Source organism: Sinohyriopsis cumingii, chromosome 9 (genome assembly GCF_028554795.1).
Source record: "Sinohyriopsis cumingii isolate HCF-2022 chromosome 9, ASM2855479v2, whole genome shotgun sequence".
NCBI classification, from domain to species: Eukaryota; Metazoa; Mollusca; class Bivalvia; order Unionida; family Unionidae; genus Sinohyriopsis; species Sinohyriopsis cumingii.
The window spans coordinates 71517076-71533535 of NC_142969.1; the positions used below are offsets into that span (position 1 = coordinate 71517076).

Consider the following 16460-nt stretch of genomic DNA (forward strand, 5'->3'; position numbering starts at 1 on the left):
ATTAATTTAGCAGAGAAAAACGATTTAAACATCCATGATAACAATGATATTGGTTGCATATTAGAATCAGACTTGAAGGTTCCAAGAGAGTTGCACGCTTTATTTCGAAACTATCCTCTTGCTCCTGAACAACTCGTGTCATCAGTTGAAGACCTTCTAGTCTTCAAAAGCAATTCATTGAAGTGCAAACATCAGTCAAAACAAGGTATTTCTAAATTGGAATGTACAGTGAAAAATTAAAGAAACTCTGTTGAACACTATATAAATCTTTCGTTGTAAATGGAGTTGGGAGTGGTTGAAGTCCTCCATCGAGCTCAGTGTTTCATTTTGAAAGCAGGCGACAAACAAGTTTTAAAAATAGTGCATTAAATTAAAGACAGCACCGAAGTAGGTACAAAACTGAAAACCAAGAGGAGAAGTGACGTTGTATGTGGTCAACCATCTTGCATTATAGGCCCCATCAAATGCATGCACGATCTAAATAGTAAAGAAAAGAAACGCATGCAGATTTAAATAACAAAAAACTTACTGAAAATCATTTATGACAATGAAAATGAAATGTATATTTAAACATAAAACAAATGTCATAGCTAGTTAGAGTCGTGAGTGACAATAACTTGACACAGAACGAAAAGCGAGACTGGAAACATTGACTCTCATTTCATCTAACCCTAGGACAAAGTTACACACTTACACGTCATATTATTCCACATTTTATAAGCATGTTTATGAGATGATGGTTGATGTAATCAAACAGTTATTAGATGACCTAGATAAACCTGAGGATGAGTTACAAGATAAAAATCATCAAAGTAGTTTTAGTCAAATAGTGGTAATATAGAAGCTATAATATTTAACATACAAAAGATATAGCAGTTAAAATGTTTAACCCAAGAAAAATGTAAGGAATACACAAAGAAAGACATCAGATAAAGAACAAGGTGATGGAGAACAAAAACGTAGGAGAACAAAAACCTTTAGGAGAACAAAAAAGTCAAAAGGCCACTCAGAATATTGTAAAGTAAATATAATAGCATGACGTAAACTGCAAAATTGCAGTCATTTCAAATTTAAATCCTTTAAACGTAATTATTTTCCGTTATTACCTTCGTCATTAACTTAAATCGATGAACCATTCCCATACTAGCCGTAAAAAGGATAAGTGCCTGATTATATTCTTATTCTTATTTTTATTTCAAAGAGCAAGGAAAATTTGGATGCTGCACGTACTGTTGAGTCACTGCCAGATTTAGATAAAAGCAAACAGAAAATGGGTCCAGAGAAACGTCCTCACCAGCAGGTCAGTAAATCATCACCCGCTTCTGTAATGCAAGAACAATACGAATCGATAATCCAGAAATATCAAGAAGCTCTCGGTAGGATTGAAGACCTAGAAGAAGAAAAGGCTGAATTAATAATGGATAATGATTCAATATCGAGACAACTCGAGAATCGAAATGGAGAGTTGAAGAGAACCTACGCTGAGATGAATGATCTCAAAACCAGGTAAAATGTTAAATTTCGTTTCACGATTGTAACATTTATCAATTGATTACCTGATAGATTTCATCAAGCTGGGTTGCTCTGAGTGAAATGACAAAATAAGGATTTGTATGATTGATTCTGCATGAAATTTAGATATGCAGTTGTCCACTGTTTCAGGTTCGAGATTATTTAATAAATAGCCACAGAATTACATGACATCATATGGAAATATAATCGATTATTTATCGACGAACGATAAATTAGGCTAAACTGATTATCGGTTATAAAATTATAATGACATAGTAACAAGACAACCACGTTTTTAATACAGGACGTTATTGCAGAGAACAAATCGATGGTGACCACTCCAGGTCAAGCTTAACACATTAACCCCTAGCGACGAGTTAACGTGGCAGGAGGTAGTAGCCTGCTGCCAAGCTCTATAGCGTCATCGTCATACATGATACACTAACTTGGGTGGTATTATAGAAAGGTAGACAGATGTAGCTCTACAATGATGCCAAATAATCTGGAATATCTAGTTGCACTACAAAATACAGATTTAAAAAACCTCAGTTTTTGGACCCGACGTTTTTCAACCCAAAATTCGCCCGTGGTCGGAATCCGATTTTGTGTCCGGATTTTATACTTTTTGGTCTCAGATCGAAGGCAAACCGTTATGAACTGCAAACAGTTAGATGAGCCTTTGCAAAAAGTAGAATAAGATGTACATTTGGAATAAGGAGTGGTCTCCATAGAAAAATAATGGCTCCGTTTAGCAAAAAAAAATAAAATAAATAAAAGAACTCTAACTTTTACCCTTCTGCTCATGTTGGAGCCAAAAAGCCAATGAAAAACGATGTTTTTAACACAACTAGGCAGTATGTTATTGAAAGATCACGTGGGATTTAGTGTTTTCGAATTTATTCAGAAATTTCATTCAAAATGTGTTTCCTACTTGATTTTCAGGCAAAAATGACAAAAACCTCCAGGGGTTAATGTGTTATGGGCAGATCATTAGACATTGTAACATCTACTCTGTTCAAACTAAGATTCCTGAAAAGATTTTTGTAACTTGGTATTTAACAGGTACAACAGACCCTGTGTCCTCACAGCCTTTTGAGCATCAGACTCAAGTTGTAGTTTAACCCCCCTCCAAGAAATAACATTGGCAGACTGTGACTTGAATTAGAATTACATTAAAAACCTAGAAATTTCAGAATCATATTAAAGTACTCGCCTCCAGTACATACGAGTTTTGCTAGTCTGAATGTTGTCTAAGTATTTGGTCTGATATTGGGGTTTTGAGGCTGAACTTCAGTTAAGTGCTGATAACGTTTTGTGAATATCTGGCCAGATTACAACAGTTTTAGATTTTGATATTGAGCTAAAGATTTATTCTCAAACTTTTTCAAGAATAAGGGGACTGATCCTTAGTTTTGTTAAATTATTGCCTAGAACGATCATATTCTAACTAAATTAAAATCTTTTCAGTACAAAATGCACATTGAATTGAACTGATATTTAATAACAAAAGACTTGTGCTGAAATCAAAGTTGGTGCATAGCTCAACTAATGGTTGTGTACAAATGGTGACAATCATGCTCTTCGAAGATCGTGTCAGTAGATAGATGTGCAATACATTCCGTTGAAATCCAATACCAATTAGCAAGTTGTAGTATGGTAACAAACTTGCAAAGGTCAAGGTCATAACTCTACCAAGGAAATGGCTTGCAAATCTGACAATCCAGCTCCATTGAACCTTTCTACTACAAAACTGTGCACCGAATTTAGTTATGGAATCAAATAATAATAATAATAATAACAATAACAACAACAACAACAACAATAAAAGCAAAACAAGAAATAGTTACCGTGCTGAGACAAGAGTGACTGCACCCGACGGTGACAAAATCTCCATTAAGTGATAATATAGAATACCAACAATGACACCCATCAGTGACATTGTTTTAATGTAATAAGTTTCAAGCAGAGAAAACACTATGTATTGTAATTAGGATAGGAGTATCTTCATTATACACATTTAGTCAATTAGCCAAAACTTCACGAAAAAATCGACTAAGTCCAAAAAAAATAACATTCGTTTTTGGCTTAACATTACGTTGTCAAGTTAGGGTTATCAACCTATAAAATAAGTGTCTTCTATGGTTTGAATACATGACCAACATGATTGTAGGATATATATGCATGTGTTGCTTCAATAATGGCTTTGCAATTTATGGGCATAGCCAACCGTACCCAAGGTGTGACGGACGGACTAGAGAAACACAATAAGGGGCCCACGTGTGCGCCCCTCTCCCCATTCCACATATATGTCTGAAAATTTAAAGAAAGATGATGATTAGAGGGACATTATATACAACAGTGTAAACATTTAAGTATTGTACGACGCTCGCAAACATTTAAGAGAAAATATTAACCCAGATACATATTTCAATACAGATATAGTAAACTGGCCTCTGAAGCGCTTAAGAACAACAATCCAAATATCGCCGATCTGAGCGACCCCTACAGACCGACTGAGATAACAAAGCATTTTTCCGAGTTGTACGACAACGAGTGGTCCAATGCATATGAAGCTTTGACGATCACACTTAAGTGTTCCGAGGAAGAAACTTTGCGGATTTTATTCCATACTGTTGAGGTAATTTGTAAGTATAAGAGAATGTGAGCAGCAAAATACCAGTAATTGCACCTCTCCGTTTTCGCATTTTGAAAGGGGGAAAAAAACTGCTCTAAATTCTAGATCGGTCCTTCAATTAATTGTTGATCAAGAGTTATGTGAATATGTGAAAACAACAGCAAACTTAACTAAAATGTAATTCTTGTTGGATTGTTTCATTCAAGCAGTAACAGAAACAACAAAATATGTTGACTTCTACACTGGAAAATGTTGGAATGAAATTGATAGCACGTTAGAACCTTATGCGTGTCTACAATGCCAGGCAGTTTAATCATAAGCAGTTTAGTGGGACGATATGGCGACAATGGGGAAAATACATTACGTACGCAAACCCACCCACAGCCCGGGACGATATGGCGACAAGATTTATAGCGACAATGGGAATTAGCATTAGACGATATAGCGACAAGACTTCGAAGTACACCCAGGGACTGTATAGCGAGAAGGGAAATTGAACATGGGAATATTGGGTTTGTATAGCGACAAGAGAAAGATAGCGTCTGACGTCGCGGTAGGGGAGATTTGTAACAATGTAGCAACTAGGGAAGGTGATGTCACAGTACTGAGCAAAGAGCAGGGGTGTAAATAGATAACACAGACAAAGGACAAACATCTATACATTTTTTTTTTAAAAATATTTGTTTGGGGGTTAGGCAAGAAAGTCAGCTCGTTTCGAGTCCTATGAGTGGCCATGAAAAGGGCCTTTGGGTTTATGTTAACATTATTCCGTTAACATAGAGGGCATCGTATAGGTCTCCTTCTTTTCCTCAAACTTTGTCTGACTTCTGGTCCGTAAATCAGAACCCGCTTCAAACAGCCTTGTCTCTCCACATAAAATCTTCTTTTCCAAACGCTTGTATCCGTCATCCTGACAATGGTCCACGATGATCTGACATACATGGATAAGTCCGTACGGAACAGCATTGAAGATACGAGAGTAGAGGATCCTACGTTGGTCCACATCTTTGTGACGAGAACATGTGAAGGAATGCAGCGAACTGCGGTTATTTGTAGGGGAAGGGAGGATTCAAACACGCGTTACAAAATTCAGTCACCACACTGAGTCAGTCGTCCAATCCGAAGAGAGCAGTCTGTGACGTCACATTCCTTATATAGAGGCGCCAGCGTCTGTGCGCAGTCAGTCCATGCGACATAGTTTTCAAATATGATGGAAACTAAGAAAACGATGAATTGGGGTGCACTCAGATTTGTCCTTCATTACCACACGTGGAGAATTTTAAACAGAGACAGAAAGAAGAATTGGAGAAATATTTACAGAAGCAAAAGGAAGCAGAACAAGCTTTTCTCCTTCAGCAACAAAAGCAAGAAGAAGAGGCAAGAAAGAAACGACAGGAAGAAGAAGCATCTAAGAAACAAGGTAGTGAAATTCAAACGGTCACGGTACTTTTGGACATTTTAGCAGAGTTAAGAAGTCTGAAATAAATGTATCAGACTTCTTTATTACGACCGAAGAGAAAAAGAACGTCCCAAGCTAAACAACCCAACCCTGCGTCTACGCCTGCCGTACCACCCTTAATGATTTCTACCAAATCATCATCGACAGGAGGCAGTTCAGAAGTAGGAGCAGGCCGTGGCAAAGGCTTAAGGTAGTTAAAGCTGATTGGTTCCCATTCCTAAGTTTTTTGTTGTTGTTGTTTAAACCAAAGGCCCTTTTCAGCGCTACCCATTTCTCTCGAAAAGAGATACTATTTCAATTGCCAACATCAATTAAAACTATAAAAAATCCTTTTACCCATATTGTATGTGTGTGAGTGCATGAGTGTAGGTTCTTATTCTAAATATCACAACCAAGAGACACTTACGTTTTATATCTGGTCTTTTCTGGTACAAATTTTACAATCCAATTCACAGCACAACATAACACTTTAAAAAGTTCTTAGGCTTCGTCTGTGTCTGTTTTCACTCCCTCTCTGTTTTTTAAATTTCTTCACTTTCACAGTTATTTCCTCCACTTCTTCCTCACTTTCTCCTCATCTTCTTTTATTCTCATGTTTCTCTTTCTGCACGTGTCTGGGTTCTTCCTTGGGGGAGGTTACCTCTTCTTCCTCTCCAGAATCCCTCTCTTCTTCTTCTTGCTCCTGTAGTTTCTTAGGGCAATCTGAAGACCAGTGTCCTTTTTCTTGCCAATGATAACAGGCATCTTGACTATTGTCTCTTCTAGCTCCTGTATTGCTTTTTCTTTAACGGCCTGGACACTCGGAAGACCAAGCAATTTCTTCTTACAGATATAGCAAGTACCTTGACTTTTATCTCGAAAGGAGAGTGAGTAGTCCGTCGGCTTGTCTGAAGAAACTTTTCTGATGACCCCTCGCAAAGCTCTGATCAAAAGTTCGATCTGTGTAGGCTCTTCCATCGATCTGGTCTGTTGAGAGTAAAATGAATAGTGGGAGGCAAGACACATTTTTTTATATAAACTGGTCTGTCATGGATATAAAGTGACCCATGGTGTTTAACATGTAGTCATTTGACTTTTTGCGGTCAAGATGTAACGATCGTATCAATTCGTGAAGAAAGAAGAAGAAAGTAAGAGGCAGAAACGCGATTTATCGCCTCGTACAATAGCTGATGTCTTTGCTCAAATTTATGCCAGTGATTTTGAAGATGACACGAGTGAATCAGATTCCAGACCCAGTAATTCTACACCTAGCCAAAGTCCACCAGTATCACCCGCAAATAATTACCACATTCGAGACATGGAAAAGCGCTCCTCTAGAAAAGAGTGAAGTTTAAGGATTTCAAGCAGAGGGCTTCATCATCGAGAAGTGGGATTCCTTGTTAACCACACAGAAACACCAATGTCAAGCCAAAGAAGACGATCGCTTGAGACTTTCCATTCATCACGATAGCTTGAAATCCCTGTTTGGATCGAGTTTAGCAGCCCAGCAGAACTGACACCTTCCAAAGTCATGGACAAGATACAACACGTGCAACAATCCAATGACAATACAGTGGTGTTATTGGTGGACGACCTTCATATCATTAAGCGTAGCCTCGTCCAAATTAACAATCCTCAAAACCAGATGTGCTTAGCCCGAGCCATCGTGTTGGGACGAACGCATGCATGCCGACACGGTTGAATGGAAAAGAGCCTGGAAAACTATTCGACAATCGGACCGAGCCAAACAACGAAGTGAAGCAGAACTCCTGTTACAACAAGCCGACCTGTCCAAAGACACCCCCTGTGACATTCCTGAAACGCATAAATTGCAAGATGTCCTAGCTCCACGCTACACCTTGAAAGTGCACCCTCAAGAAATGCGCGGACCTCTGTTGTTTCGAGGGAAAGACTTTAAGGACGGAAAATACATTCATGTCTATTATCACGATGACCATTTCGATGTCATTACCAGTATCACTGCATTCCTGGGATACGGTTATTATTGTGAGAAATGTGATTATGGTTATAATAATCGAGAGCAACACAAGCATTGTGGATGGAAATGCTCAGGATGTTTGGCCTCTTCACCCTGTCTGAGCGAAGGACCAGTGCCTTGTTCAACTTGTCTGCGCACGTTTGTCAGCCCTACCTGTTACCAACAACATCTGAAGACGCAAGGTTCACAGAAGAAAAGTGCTTGTCAACTCCTGAGATTGTGCCCTACGTGTGGACAAGGCATATGTACCAATGCTGCCAAGGCACACGTATGTTCAGGAAGATTTCAAGGCCGACGTACCCTTGGAGAAAGCAGAAGGGTTCATCACCGAGATGTGGGATTCTTTGCTCACCGCACTCAAGCGACAATGTCAACCCAAAGAAGACGATCGCTTGACACTATCCATAGATCACGACGGTTTGAAATCCCCTGTTTGGATCGAGTTTAGCAGACCCGCAGAACTAACCCCTTCCAAAGTCATGGACAAGATTCAACACGTACAACAATCTAATGACCAGTTTGACATCACCGATGGTAAAGCCACACTGAAAATGGCCCACGTTTCTCCTCCTCAAGGGACTGGACGCAAAAAGATGTTATTGGTGGACGACCTTCGCAACACCAAAACAAGTCTCGTCCGAATTAACAACCCTCAAGACCTGATGTGTTTAGCCCGTGCCATTGTGGTGGGACGAACCTATGCCAACAAGAACGACACGGTAGAATGGAAAAGAACCTGGGAGAACATTCGAAAATCGAACCGAACCAAACAACTAAACGAAGCAGAACTCCTGTTGCAACAAGCCGGACTGTCCAAAGACACACCCTGTGGCATTCCTGAGATGCAAAAATTGCAAGATGCCCTAGCTCCACGCTACACCTTGAAAGTGCACCCTCAAGAAATGCGTGGGCCTCTGTTGTTTCGAGGCCAAGATTTTAAGGACGGAAAATACATTCACGTTTATCATCACGATGAACATTTCGATACCATTACCACCATCACCGGATTCCTGGGATATGTTTATTATTGTGAGAAATGTGACTATGGCTATAAAAATCGAGAGCAACACAAACATTGTGGATCGAAATGCTCAAGATGTTTGGCCTTTCAACCCTGTCTGAGCGAAGGACAAGAACGAGTGCATTGCTCTGCTTGTCAGCGTAGTTTTGTCAGCTCTGCCTGTTACCAACAACAATTGAAGACACAAGGTTCACAGCAGAAATGTGCTTGTCAACTGCAGAAATTGTGTCCGAAATGTAGAAAAGGCATACTTACCAATAATGCCAAGACACACGTATGTTCAGGAAATAAGCTATGCACATTGGTCACCAAATCGTGTACTTGGAACTCCAATGCTACCTTAAAAATACCAACCCCAACAGGAAGATGATGACCACAAGAAGAAATGCGATTTCATATTTTTGGATTTCGAATGCATGTAAGAGACCGGCATTCACATTCCTAATTTCTGCGTGGCTCATCGAGCGTGCGAGAAGTGCATCCAAGAACATATCTTTAGTCATTGCCCTCACTGAGGCAAGATTCCTGGAGGACGTGAATAAATCTTTCGGGGGCCTAACACGCTTGCCGAAATCGCTCAATGAATCTTAGTCCCTATCGACGATACGTGGAGCCAAGAGGACATCGAACGTTACGGAGATTGTCATCGTCATGCCACGGTGATGCCTGCAATTTCTCCGGATACGATGGACAGTTTCTTCTCAGATACTATACAGAACAAGGCACCGAACGTCCTAAAGTGACTTTGAACGGAGTCAAAATCATTTCCATGCAAGTGGGACAAGTACAGTTTAAAGATTCAATGAGTTACTTGGCCATGCCTTTGAGCCGAATGGCTATCACGTTTGGAATGACAGAAATGGCCAAAGGTTATTTTCCTCACTTTTTCAATTCCAAACGTTTGGTTTTGGATGGTTCTACGGCATGGTCTACCTCATTTTCCTGAGGCTCACGATTACGATCCCGACAACATTCGTACAGAACAACGAGAAGCTTTCTACGCTTGGTACCAGACTCACGCTTCGGACCCTTTCGACTTTCATGAAGAAAGGTTAAAGCAGTGTTGTTCCGACGTGGACATTTTACGGAGCTGCTGTGGAAAATATCCAGAACTGTTCATGAAACAAGGAGGAGTCGATCCTTTGAAGGAAGCCTGCACCATTGCCAAAGCGTGTTCCTTAGTGTACCGGCAACATTTCATGCCCGAAAACACCCTGGCTGTCATTAGCCCTCAAACGACCAACTTTGTCAAACGTCAATACTCGGACATAGTCCTACGTTGGTTACGTTACTTGTGCGACGAGGAAGACAAATGGATTCAGCACGCCCGCAACGGAGGGGACGAAATGACCATCGGTTCGTATTCGGTAGATAGCTGAGACTTAGAAAACCCCAAGATCGTGTACGAGTTTAACGGCTGCTTATATCACGGTTGTCCCATCTGCTGCCCTGAACGTGGCACTAAAAATCAGTTTTTACAATGAACCATGGAAGACTTGTACCAGGCCACTTGTCAGCGGCGCTTGAAGTTAGAACAGCAAGGATACAAAGTGGTGGAAATGTGGAAACACGACGATCACCGTTTGAAAACCGATCCCGATTTTAAACCCATCGTGAAAAGTTACAAATGGCACCTGTTTGTTGTACCACGCTGACGAAGTGAAAGGAGAAGAAATCAAATACTTGGACGTGTGCTCTCTGTATCCTTACGTGTGCAAATATTGTCGCTTTCCTGAAGGGTATCCGCAGTTGTTGACGGAACACATTGACCTGGACCACATTGGACAATACGAAGGCTTGATCAAGTGCAAAGTTTTGCCTCCCACGGACTTGTACCATCCAGTGTTACCTCACCCTTGCCAAGGAAACCTGGTGTTTACCCTGTCACGTACTTGTGCCGAAACGTGCATCCAAGACCAACCTTGTCACCACACCCAGGAAGAACGCGCCTTGACGGGAACGTGGGCAAGCATGGAATTGTTTAAAGCTCTGGACATGGAATACCAACTGTTTTAAGTGTACAAATTAACACTTTCCCAAGACACAACAATACCACAAGGGTTACCCAACTCAGAAAGGCATTTTCGCAGACTACGTGGATGCCTTTTAAAATTGAAACAAGAAGCTAGTGGTTATCCTTCCTGGTTTCACACTCCCGAGGACCAAAAGGCATTAAAAAAGAAATACTGGGAGCAGGATGGCATCACTTTCGACCACATCGAAAAAAACGAAGGCAGGCGATCGCTTGCTAAAGTGATTTTAAATTGCTTGTGGGGTAAAATGGCACAACTGTCGTGTTTACCCAAGACGGAGTATTTGACAGAACCTTCCCGGTACTTTCAGATGATTCACGACAAAACCAAATACATGAAACCCGTGGACGTCGTTCGTGAAGATTTCATCTTAGTCAATTACGAAGAAGAACTTGACTTTGTACAAGCCGACGAATTTGGAAATATCATCATTGCAGCTTACGTGACAGCCCATGCTCGCTTAAAATTGTACGAAGCTTTAGAACTGTTAGGTGATCGTGTGCTGTACTTTGACACGGACAGTTGCATTTACATCAATCGCTTGAGTCAACATCACCCTGACATAGAAAGAGACCGTTTAGGAGCTTGGACAGACGAGCACCGACGAGAAAATTTTAAGTTTCGCTAGTGGCGGTCCCAAAATTTACGGCTACGAATATCGGGAGAAACAAGGAGTGCACGCCGAGTGTAAAGTGAAAATATTGACTCTTAATTATCGCACCAGTCGGGTGGTAATTAGCGCACCAGTCGAGTGGTAAACTTTGGCGTATTGAAAGAAGCCTTGCAGTATGGACAGAATGGATACTTTAAAGTGACCACCTACCAACCGAACAAGATTGTACGATTACCCACTCACAAAATCGTCAGTCGACCCTTGGAAAAAGTCTATCAAATTGAGTACCAGAAGCGAGTGCGTCTTCGCAACCACTTCACTTTGCCGTATGGACATGTCGGTATTAAAAATTAGTTGGTTATAGATGATTCTCTTTGCTACAAGGTAGACCTACTGCATAGAATTCCAAAAGAAGAGTTAGAGAGTTACCAAAATCTTTTAAATATGGTCAACTTAGTGGAAGAGGAAACTTCTGAATAAACTGTGATGTGCAAGTTAGTGACTAAACTATTTTGATTCGCTAGTGGAGTAAAACCATGTCTGTGCAGACAGTACACTTATTGTCTCCGGAAAAAAAGAGAGTTTAGTATGACCGGATCATGGATACTTTACAAGAGAACATTTGTGCTTTGCCTGTGGAGTTGAGAGAACGCATTTACCGAGAACTGATCAAAATACAAGTCAAACGTAAAGAACAATTGCTTCCGTTACGTCACCAGATCTTTAACCACTGGTACCTGAATGGTATAAAAGAACTGATTCGTCACAAATTGTTTCAGTGGTCAGACCTTGTTCAACACTTTGAGTTAGTGAATGAACGAAATGTTCATTATTTTGGTTACTTCGAGATTCACCTAGAGCAACGCATTGAGGAAGACAAGTTAAAGGATTACCAACATATTTTACGTGGAATCTGCTTAGCGGAAGAGGAAACATCTAAACAAACTCTGAAGTGTAGGTTACAGTATTCAAGATTTGAAGAACGAAGATGTCTAGTTAGAAAGTACCTTTATTGCTTCCGAAATAAAGAGACTATAAAATCAGGAATCCATGCCACGGCTTATGTCACATGTGATTGAACAGATTCCGTGGAAGGAACTCAATGACCATATTCAAACCGTGGATCATTACCATCGATTATTACAAGAACTGTATCCATTTAATTTGGGTCGACAAGTGGTGTGTGTCTTAGTGACTTGTTTTCTAGGATTTCGTTTACCAGCCGATTCCTTGTGGACTCTTTACAATCAGTACTTACCACCCAAATGGCCTTAAATGGTCACGAAAGACTCCTTTTGCTCAAAGCCTTGCGTTTTCATCTGGATACTTCTCGACCTCTACGGGAAAAAAAGATTCGTCAACTTTTAGCTACCCAAGACGTGTATGACGATGTGTGTGTAGCTCGTGACTTACACCCCCATTGGACAGATGTCCGTGCCTGGAAAGAATGGGATTTTGAGGCTTGGACCCAAGAAGTGGCCCAGTATGCACGAGAGTTGTTCAAGGAAAAAAGTCACTTTTCAACCTGAGTTAGTGACGGTACCAGAAGAAGAACTCGTCACCCAGGACAGGACTGTCGTGAACATGCCTGAAAGACCCTTTCGGGAGGACACTTGTGTGACCTTACCTCTATAGAACTGGTTAGAACCTTACCCAAAACATGTTGTACAGACACTTGTTTCTATTCCACGTTGATAATTTCTATGTGCCTTTTATCGTTGTATTTAAGCCTTTGGCTTTTATGTATTTTTGTCTTTCGTATTCATGTTTAAAACATTCAATAAATGTGTCCTGAAAAAGTATATAAACTCTTGTCTTGTTTGTCTGGACAAGGACAGTAAGATTTTAGTGTCTAGTCATCCTACATGCTGATCATTCTACAACGAGTATCTGAGGAAGAGTGAGTGGATTACCAAAATCTTTTACCTGATCGAATTTTGTCTCTGAAGGAAAATTCTATGCGATATATGGTGTGTCAACTAGAGACTAAAACATTGGGTTTAGCTACTGGAGTACAATCAGATTTGTACAGAAAATACGCTTATTACCTCCGACTATAGAGGGTTTTAGTATGACCTGATCATGGATACTTTACAAGAGAACGTTCGTGGTTTGCCTGTGGAGTTGAGAGAACGCATTTACCGAGAGTTGGTCAAAATTCAAGTGAAACGTAAAGAACAATTACATCCGTTACGTCACCGGTGTTTAAACCACTGACACCTGAATGCTTTAAGAGGACTGATTCATGAGAAAGTGTTCCAGTGGTCAGACCTTGTTAAACACTTCGAGAACGAGAAGGATCAGCATGTTCATGATTTGCGTTACTTCGAGATGCATTTACTGCAACGAATTGAGGAAGAAGAGTTGGAGGATTACAAAAATCTTTTACGCAACATCTGCTTTGTGGAAGAGGAAGCTTTTGAACGAACTCTGAACTGTAGGTTAGTGCTTGGAGCATTTAGATTCCCTACTGGAGAACGAATATCTCTTAGCAGAAAGTACATTTATTGCTTCCGAAAAAAACAGATGGTATAAAAACAGGCTGCCATGCCACGCCTTTTATCAAAAGTGATTCAACAGAAGGAAATCAATGACACTATTCAAACCGTGGAAGATTACCAACACTTATTACGACAACTGTATCCACTGAATGGTGTGTGTCTTAATTACTTGTTTTGTGGGATTTCGTTTACTAGCCGATTCCTTGTGGATTCTTTACGATCAGTACTTACCACTCAGTTAAACATGAAAGTGGTTCCTTTAAATGGTCACGAGAGACTCATTTTGCTCAAAGCCTTGCGTTTTCAAATGGATACTTCTCGACCTCTACGGGAAAAAAGATTCGTCACCTTTTAGCTACCGAATACGTGTATGAGGATGCGTATGTAGCTTGTGACTTACACCCCCATTGGACCCAAGAAGCGACCCATTATGCTCAAGAGTTGTGATCCTTAATTCAAGGGTCCAAGGAAGAAAGTCCCTTTTAAACCCGTGTCAGTGACAGTACCAGAATCGTGTGGTGTTACAAAGAGTGTCAATCGGCGTACAGCCTCTTGCGAGAAAGTCAAGGCGATTCCATCGTGCTTGTGGAAAGCATTCCTAACGAAGACAACGGAATCGTGTCTGACCCCCATCAAACCCATTTAGTCATTTTCGACGACATGTTAGGAGAATAAGAAGAAGAAATTAAACTTTGGTTAACGCGCAAAGGGCATCATCGTAATGCCAGTGTCATTTACGTTACTCAAAATCCTTCCCTGAAATTCTCCTCCAACGGCATCAACGGGAATCTTGCGTCCAGTGTCACTCACCACTCCAACAACAACACCCCCCCCCCATATATTGCGGAGACACTCCTCTGACTTCCAGTAACCCCTCGAACAGCCACAGAACTCTGGAATTATGAGCCAACATAACCAATTTTACTTAACCTTACCCAGCGACAGTTCCATGGAGGTTTTTCCCAATAACACTTTATGTTGTTACACGGCCAAATTACCTCAGGCCATCGAATTAGATCAGGAAGCCCATTGGGAAGTGGCTTTGGTGGAAATGATTTACCCGACACAAATCAAAAACATCACTGAAACTCAAAAGACTTTTGAGGTCGAAGTTCTTGACCAAACACTGCAACAAATCTTGACTAACACTAAATATCATAGATTACTTGCAAAGCGTACAGTACCCAACAGCGACCCTTCTTTGTTCATCTATGAGTTTAAAATTAACTCAGGACATTATTTTAGTGGTCAACATCTGGTGAACGCAATTACTGACAAAGTAAAAGCAACATTTGACACAGTTCTGACCGCTCTAAAAATCATGTCACCATTGAGTACCATAAAGTGTCCCATCGCCTTCTAATACACTTTGAAAGTGAAGAAAAAAGTATAGGTATTAGACTTTGCCCTGAATTGTATGACATTGTGGGTGGAGACCTCAATATGGCCACGGATAAGAACAAAAAGATCAACATACCAAACATTGTCAACAACCTGGATTTTGCGAGGTATTTTCGATCCCCGGTAGAACCGAACCAATGATTGAATTAGATCTTTGTGTATTCCGATGTGGTGGAGTACAACGTGGTGGGACACACCTCCGTATCGTTACTGCGTGTCATTCCTTTCAAAGTAGATTCTGCCACGAACGCTGACGAAGGAGGTGGAAACACCTGTCACGTTCACCGCAACTTTGTACATCCTCATTATTTATCTGTCAGTAAGTCGTATTTTGACACTGTCAACATTGCTATAAAAGGAGATCTAGGACAAAATATTCCATTCACCAAAGGGAAAGTCACGGTGAAACTCCATTTTCGTAAAACGAGTCTCTAACGAATCGTAAGTCATGTATCCAGTGTACCGAGGCGTCGCTCGACAGCGATGACATGGTTTAGGAGATATGTTGAAATCAGCCTTTCGTTCGATGGCCCTGGTGTTGAAACCGATGGTGACACGAAGATTGCACGCCTTGAAAGATGCCACATTGACACAAGGCAAAGAATTTCTCCACAATGTCATCATCGACAAACAAAACCCCAAAGAAGCATTCCTGAGAGCAGACAAAAATGTCTTGTTGCAAACGGGCAAAGACATTTTGGGCCGACGAGAAACACCTATAAATGGACTGGACGCTGCCAAGTCAGGCATTCCTGCTTCCCTAGTGCCACAGCAAGGACAAGGCAGAGACAAAAAAAAAATGATGCACCGAGAGTCTTGTGCCTGTTCCAAGTCGGAACTGCATATGTTTGCCATGCCACCCACCATGATGACAATGCAAGAATCACAATTGGTCGAATTTCACCCCGTTTCCTCTCGGACGGATTCTGCTCCTATTGAGTTTGAAATCAAAGGACAGCCCAAAGATCACATCGAATTGAATAGTAGTTATTAGTACTTGAAAGTGAAAGTGATCAAACTGGGTGACGAACCCAATCTAGTTGCCGGATCCATAGTAGCTCCCGTTAACAATTTTATGCATTCCTTTTTCAGCTCAGTGGATCTGTAATTGAATAACAAACTGATCAGCAGCAGCATGGCTACTTACCTTTATCGAGCGTACCTGGAAAATGTCTTAACATACGGAAAAGAAACCAAGAACACCCATCTGGATGATTGCGTGGTATGGAAGCCTGACGCCCTAGGTGCAAAGTTTGACAGCACTGCACTTGATGCGATTGACGCAAATTTGGGATTTGTAGAACGAC

General features: G+C 40.8%; 1 protein-coding gene across 3 annotated transcripts in view; it reads left to right on the forward strand.

Moving 5' to 3' along the window:
- Positions 1-16460, forward strand: part of LOC149792002 (uncharacterized) — a 48067-nt gene that overhangs the window by 16418 nt on the left and 15189 nt on the right. For all 3 annotated transcript variants that reach the window (XM_089970494.1, XM_089970495.1, XM_089970496.1), the window contains exons 3-4: positions 1202-1506; positions 3949-4150. In XM_089970494.1, coding sequence (XP_089826620.1) covers positions 1202-1506; positions 3949-4150 — 507 coding nt within the window. The remainder of the gene's footprint in view (positions 1-1201; positions 1507-3948; positions 4151-16460) is intronic.